The 7,538-nt window shown below is 48.8% G+C and overlaps 1 protein-coding gene across 1 annotated transcript; it reads right to left on the bottom strand.

The window, feature by feature from the left end:
* Positions 1 to 3,375: 3,375 nt before the first annotated feature.
* Positions 3,376 to 7,104, bottom strand: LOC110325796. Its single transcript, XM_021203947.1, is given in 4 exon segments — positions 3,376 to 3,876; positions 3,879 to 4,117; positions 4,120 to 6,807; positions 6,810 to 7,104. Coding segments are annotated over 4 exon segments (3,723 nt in total).
* Between the last annotated feature and the right edge of the window lie 434 nt (positions 7,105 to 7,538).

Here is a 7,538-nt window from a genome sequence, read left to right as displayed (position 1 = left end):
TAGAAAGGAGACTGAAGGTGTAGAACCAGCATTCATCTTTCTCTAGTTCCTAACTGTTGGGAACTAAAAAGGGGGCCCTGAGGAAGAGGGGGAAGGGAAAAGGCCCACACCCTGCCAGAGTTCCACCTATTCTCTGGTCAGTCAGGCATGGAAGGGCTGCCATATACCTTCCACTCATCTCTGGGTGGGCATTCCTCTATCCCACTCTTCAGGGTGTGGCCAAGGGGCAGCCCTACCCAGGATTCCTGGAGCTACCTTGCTAAAGCCCTGGGGTTATAGGAGAGAGGGATGAGGGAAGAGAGGTTCCCAACACCTGTGAGAGTGAGGACAGCGGATCTTGATGAGCAGGGACTCTCTATGATTTTAGAGCTTTATTATAGAAATGCAGGGAGAGAGAGAGAGAGAGAGAGAGAGAGAGAGAGAGAGAGAGAGAGAGAGAAGGCTAGAGAGAAAGAGTAAGAGGGAGAGAGGAGAGAAGACAAAGAGAGGAGAGAGAGGGTGAGAGTGAGGGGTAAGAGGGAGACAAGTAAGAGAGTGAGAAGTAAGAGATCAAGGTGGGGCTGAACAGCTCTTTTTTATGGTCTTCACTGTTGCTAGGTAACTGGGGAGGAGTTTAGCCTGAAGGTCAGAAGCTTGGGCCATTGCCTACATGACTACTGACCATACTTCTCTTGTGGGGGCTGTGGGGACAGTAACTTAGGCAGGAACCAGAGTTTCAGGAGCATGAGGGAACAGCTATCATGTCATTTAGGTGAATTATGACTTTGGGGTTCAGACCTCAGCTCTACTGGAGACCAGCCTTTCTGTGCTGAGCCCAATGCCCCACACCTAGCTGTTAGATCGGTATTGATCACCTTTGATGTGGAAATCAAAGAAAGAATAGAATGACCTCCAACAGGTACAGATTGTCCTTTAATCAGAATAATTAGTGGTGGCAGTCTTCCTTCAGAAATAGGGAGTGTACACACACAATAGAGGGGGTTGGGGTTTTATGGTCAGAGGGAGTTCTTGGAGTGGAAGATTCTCTTTGAAGGGCAGTCCTCCTGCATCCTCAAAGTTGTAATTACCACTGGAGGTTGTGTGGCCTTATCAGGAGAGATGGATGTTCTTCTAGGAAGGGAGATTCCTTAGTTTATAAGACCATACCACCCAGCTCCCTGTCAGGAGCTTCCCAGATGCTAGCAGCCTACAGATGGCATCAGTGTGTCCTTAGTTTAGGAGGCCATGCTGCGTCCTTATCAGGAACTTTCTGGATCCTGGCAGTCTGCAAGTATTAATAGCATATCAATATTTCTGTCCTGCTGTGACAGGACAAAGCACAGTAGAGGTTCTTCCATCTTGTATTCTGGCTGAGGTTGTTTTAGGTTTAACTAGAATTTGATCTCCTTGATGGAGAATCCCGTGGAAAATTACCCAACTCTATTCTAGGAACCTGAGGTCAAGATGCCCCAACTAACTTATTTTAACTTCTGTTAAACTTGCTTGTACGGAACCTTCCCCTGAAGCTGCTGAGATACCAAGATGTGGTTTTTGTTTTTAAAAACCTCTTATCCTAAACACTCAGTGCTATACTGGAGTCCTGAACATCTGTGTATGATCCCAGCTGGCTGGAATAAAGACTTTCAATTGGCTTTAGGCTGTAGCTGAGTGGTCATCTGTGGTGGGCTCCCTATAACAATGGTTCCTTATGATGGTTTAGGCTTCGGGGTTATTAGCCCTCTACTGATTCTGAACATAATGAGACCCGCTATCCCCCCAAGTCCCTGACACTGTGACTTCCCTATCCCAAGTGTCTTAATCAGGGCTTCTATTCCTGCATAAAACATCATAACCAAGAAGCAAGTTGGGAATAAAAGAGTTTATTCAGCTTGTACTTCCACATTGTTGTTCATCACCAAAGGAAGTCAGGACAGGAACTCACACAGGGCAAGACCTTGGAGGCATGAGTGGATGCAGAAGCTGTGGAGGAATGCTGCTTACTGGCTTGCTCAGCTTGCTTTCTTATAGAACCTTATAGTGGCGCCCAGGGATGCCATCCCCCCAATGCCCACCCCCCCTTGATCACTAATTGAGAAAATGCCTTACAGCTGAATCTCATGGAGGCATTTTCTCAAGAGAGGCTCCTTTCTCTGTGATAACTCCAGCTTGTGTTAAGTTGACACACAAAACCATCCAGTACACCAAGGGATTGTACCCTCAAACTGTGAGACAAATAAATCCTTCCTTGAGTGGCTTTTACCAGGAATTTTTGTACAATATTTTGTAGCAGCAAGAACTATAACTAACATTGTGCAACATGCACTCTTTTGTCTTTCTTGGTCCCAGCAGGAATCACTGGTCATTGCCTAGAAGCAATCTGTTCAGCTTCTGAGTAAGACCAGGTCCATGGCGAAAGGTGGTCTGCCACAGATGTGCTAGGAGCCTTTGAAGCTCCTGCCTAGAGAGGTAGGTGGCTATCCTTTTATGTTTCATTATGACCAGCTCTTTCCATGATCACAGATAGCCATTGGGTCCAAAACATGGACGCCTTTGCAGCTATGAACCATGAACATCACCACAGCTTGGTGTGACTTGAGGTCACATGACAAGTGAATGGTGCTTTCAATGGACCATGTTTCTGCTGTAATCAGTTTCCTATTTCTCTTTGTACTACCTCCTTTTTTTGGTCCTACCCCTCCACTCTCAAAGGTAGAACAGACTGTAGGATCAGAGGTAAACCCAGGGAACACCCTGATTTTTAGCAGAGGTGTCAAATTGTAGAAATGGAGAAAGAACAGCCTCACTGATGAATGGTGCTGGCAAAGTTAGATTTTCATATGTGGAGAACTAGATCCATATCTCTCACTTGGCAAAAATGCAACTCAACACACATCAAAGACCTTAATGTAAGACCTGAAACTTTGATGTTGGTGGAGGAAAACATGCGTACAAACTTCCTGGAAAGAACTATAATAGCAAAGGAAATAATTCTAAAAATTGACCAGTGGGGTTACATGTCATTAAAAATCATAGATGCAGCAAAGAAAATAATTCCCAGAATATAGAGACATCCTGCAGAGTGGGAGATCATTAGACAGCTACACATCACATGGGAGATTAACACCTAGCATAGCAAAGATCTCTAAAGATAAATTGCAATTCCTAAACCATCCACGGAATAAATAGGCTAGTGGATTGGGTATATATTTCTCCAAAGAATAATTACAATGGCTAACAAATACTTGAAAAATGTTCAACATCCTTAGTCATCGGAGAGATGAATAAAAAGAATTGCCTTAGAATTTCATCTCACCCCACTCAGAAGGTCTGTCATTAAAAACAAAACAAAACAAAAAAAAAATGACAACAAATTCTGGTGAGGATGTGGGGAAAGAGTCACTTTGAGGTGCCTGTGAAAGACCCCCTTTGCTTGTAGATGGCCCCATGTATATGGGCTGTAGCAAAGGCATACCGGCTGTCAGTGTAAATGTTAATGGCCTTACCTTCTGCCAGTCGTAAAGCCTGAGTCAAAGCCANGAGTTNGGCTTTTTGAGCTGAAGTTCCTTCTGGAAGACTACTTGCCCAGATTACCTGTTTTCCATCTACCACCGCCGCTCCCGCTCTCCTTTTTCCTTCCACCACAAAGCTGCTACCATCTGTGTACCAAGCAGGCACACCTGGCCATGGTNGATCAGTCAGGTCTTTTCTTGTTCCAGTTTCCTCCGCCAAGATATCGACACATTGATGTATTGGGGTGGAGTCATTCATCTCAGGGAGGAGAGTAGCAGGATTGAGAATGGCAGGTGGGGCGAAAGTCACTCGCTCATTTAGCAACAGGCTCTGATAGTGAGTCATCCGGGCGTTAGTCATCCACCGTTCTGGGGGCTGCCGCACTGCACGATACTCTCCAGAGCATGGGGAGCAATTACAGTCACATGCTGACCCAGGGTAAGCTTGTCAGCATCTTTAACAAACAAGGCCACGGCAGCAATGGCTTTTAGGCAAGAGGGCCATCCGCTGGCGACCGGGTCTAACTTTTTTGACAAATAGGCTACTGGGCGTTTCCAGGGCCCCAGAGCCTGAGTTAAGACCCTGCGGGCTACTCCAGCCCGTTCATCAACATATAAGGTGAAAGGCTAGTCAAATCTGGCAAGGCCAGAGCAGGGGCTGNCAGTAGTGCAGCTTTTATGTCATCAAAGGCTCTTTGGTGCTCCTCGGTCCAGGTGAATGGGACCTTTTCTTTAGTAAGAGGGTACAGAGGGGCCGCCAGTGTTGCGAACCCCGGTATCCAGAGTCTACAAAAACCCGCCGTCCCCAGAAACTCACGTACTTGTCGCGGAGTGGTGGGGGTCGGGATCTGCATCACAGTTTTCTTTTGAGCTTCGGTGAGCCACCACTTTCCTTCTCGGAGAGTGTATCCTAGGTAGGTCACCTCAGTGCGACACAGCTGAGCTTTCTTAGCAGACACCCGGTACCCCAACTCACCCAGTTCATTTAGAAGCCTCTTAGTCCCATCACAACACAGTTCCTGGGTTGAAGCAGCAAGCAGTAGGTCGTCTACATACTGCAAGAGAGAAATCTGGGGGTTCTGTGCCCTAAAAGGTGCAAGGTCTCGATGGAGCGCCTCATCAAAGAGAGTAGGGGAATTTTTGAACCCCTGGGGCAGCCGCGTCCAGGTTAGCTGGCCCGTGTGTCCTCCTTCTGGATCCCTCCACTCAAAAGCAAACAGTGGCTGGCTGTTGGGGTGCAACCGAAGGCAGAAAAAAGCATCTTTTAAGTCCAAGACAGTGTACCAGGTCTGCTCTGGTGGAAGGGAACTTAGTAAATTGTAAGGATTTGGAACTGTAGGGTGGATATCCTGCACCCTTTTGTTAACTTCTCTTAAATCCTGTACTGGTCGATAATCATTAGTCCCAGGCTTGCACACAGGCAGGAGAGGAGTGTTCCAAGGGGATTGGCAAGGCACTAGAATTCCTAGTTGCAACAGTCTCTGAATATGTGGCCGGATGCCTTCTTTAGCTTCCCTACTCATAGGGTATTGTTTGACTGAGACTGGAGAGGCATCGGCTTTTAATTCCACTACTACCGGCGGTACTTGCTTGGCTAACCCCATCCCTGCCTGCTCAGCCCAGACTTCAAAAAAGGCAGACAGCCATTCGGGGGCTAGTAACTGCTTGGGACCCTGCTCATGGAGGCGATATTCTTCTTCTAAACTTAGAACCAAACATGCAACAGGGGCCTCTCCCCAGGTTACTTCCGGTCCTTTTGAGGTGAACTGTACTTGAGCCTTAAGNTTGGTTAATAAGTCTCTTCCCAGTAAGGGCGTGGGGCATTCAGGAATCACGAGAAAAGAGTGAGTCGCTTGACTTTTTCCTATATCTAAAACTCGTTTAGTGGTCCANGGGTAAAGCTTACTACCAGTAGCTCCCATCACCATAGTCTTCTTTTTCCCTAATTGTCCCAGTGGCTTGGTCAAAACTGAATGTTCTGCTCCTGTGTCTACCAAGAAATCAACAGGAGTCCCCTCCACAGAAAGAGTTACCCTAGGCTTGGGGAGGGGAGTCGAGCCCCGACTTCCCTAGTTCTCTTCAAAGGCCAGTACCTTGGGTCCTCTTTGTTTCTTTTTAGGGCAGTTTCTGGCCCAATGTCCTTTTTCTTTGCAGTATGCACATTGATCATTTTCAAGCTGCAGTCTTTTTCCTCCTGGAGGTCTTCTTGCTCCGTTGCCCAGGTACCCTGACTGTCCTTTCTCTACCCTCTTCTCACCTATTACTGCGGCCAAAATCTTAGTTAAGTTCCTTTCCTGCCGGCGATCACGCCGGTTCTCTCTCTCTTCTGCCTCTTTCTTTTCTCTCTCTTGCTTTTCTTCCTCTGTTTCCCTCCTATGATACACTTTCTCTGCTTCCTTTACTAAATCCCGCAAAGTGTAGTCCTGGAGCCCCTCCAACCTCTGCAACTTCCTCTTAATNTCTGAGGCAGACTGCCCAATGAAAGCCATGGCTACAGCCGCTTGCTGTCCCTCCGAGGAGGGGTCAAACGGTGTATATCTCCTATAGGCCTCCATCAGTCGCTCTAAAAAAACCGAGGGCGGCTCCACTGGTCCCTGAAGAACTTCTTTTACCTTAGCCAAATTAGTGGGTCGCCGAGCGGCCCCTTTGAGCCCCGCCACTAGAGTCCGGCGGTATACTGTGAGACGCTCCCTACCTTCCGCAGTGTTGAAGTCCCAGTTTGGACGGGTCAGGGGGAAGGCTTCATCTATAAGGTTGGAGAGATTAGTGGGGGTCCCATCCGGTCAGGGGACATTCTTTCTGGCTTCCAACAGGATCCTCTCTCTCTCCTCTGTGGTGAAGAGGACCTGCAGGAGTTGCTGGCAATCGTCCCAAGTGGGCTGATGGGAAAACATAAGGGACTCAAGAAGCCCNGTCAAGCCCGAGGGATTTTCTGAAAANGAAGGGTGATTAGTCTTCCANTTGTATAGATCAGCTGANGAGAAAGGCCAGTACTGCAAAGGGACAAGCTCATTGGGGCCTGGCGGGGGGCCACCAACATAGGCACAGAGGGGCAGGGCAACAGTGAAATCCCCCTCTGGGCTGCCGCCTCTCCGGCTCCGCGTTCCTGCCCCAGGCCCCTCTACCCCGTCTCTCTCAACAGGTGCTGGGGCCGGGGGTGCAGATGGTCGCGGNAGAGGGTAAGGGGGAGGCTGTGGCTCTGTCCACGAGAGGTCCTCGATCTTGGGGTAGATCTTCGGAGGTGCCGAAGGACCCGCCGACGGTTGGGCCAGCTTGGGTTTGGTTTCTGCAACCGCCACGTCATCCCGGACCCTACGGCCCAAGGCTTAACCCAAGGTGGGGGATTCTGNACCAGGTCTTGCCAGACGATGATATAGGGGATCTGGTCGGGATGTCCCCCTATTTCCTGAAAGATAATGCGCTTAACAGCGAAAACAAGAGACAGGTTAAAGGTTCCCTCCGATGGCCATCCTACCTTAAANGCCGGCCATTCGGATGAACAAAAAGTCTGCCAGGGTCCCTTCTTAACGTCTACTGAAAGATTGTGGGCTCTAGTCCTTACTTCAGTCCAGTGATCAAGAGTCAAAGTCAAAGGAGTNGTTACCTTCTGTCCCATTTCGAGCTCGACAACACACACCACACACACGAGCACAAACAAAAAAGAAAAAGGAAACCAAAATCGATGTCGACTTCGTGTCGACCAGAGGCACTGAAACTGATCGGCAGGTAGCAGACCTTGCCTAACAAACTGGTCGTCAAGGAGTAAAGTCTCCTCTGGACCTACCAGATGGGGTTCACCAGGCGTCCCTGGTCCCCCCTTGTGTCCTCCTGGGACGTCTCCCAGGGCGAACGGACGGTGGACACCTGGACACGTCTATCCCTATCCACCCCACTCTCCTTCCTGGAGCGTGGTCTCACTGAGCGTCCGCAAAACCGAAACTGCGATCGCACCAGATTCCCAGACAGAACACAGACACAGNGCTGAGATAAAACAGAGAATCTTACCTCCAAGTGGGTCTAGGACCCCTGGGTGGTCGCGCAAATCCCGGA

This window comes from Mus pahari, chromosome 1, assembly GCF_900095145.1.
Source record: "Mus pahari chromosome 1, PAHARI_EIJ_v1.1, whole genome shotgun sequence".
NCBI classification, from domain to species: Eukaryota; Metazoa; Chordata; class Mammalia; order Rodentia; family Muridae; genus Mus; species Mus pahari.
Note: the sequence above shows the minus strand (reverse complement) of the source record. Positions and strands in the feature narration are given on the sequence as shown.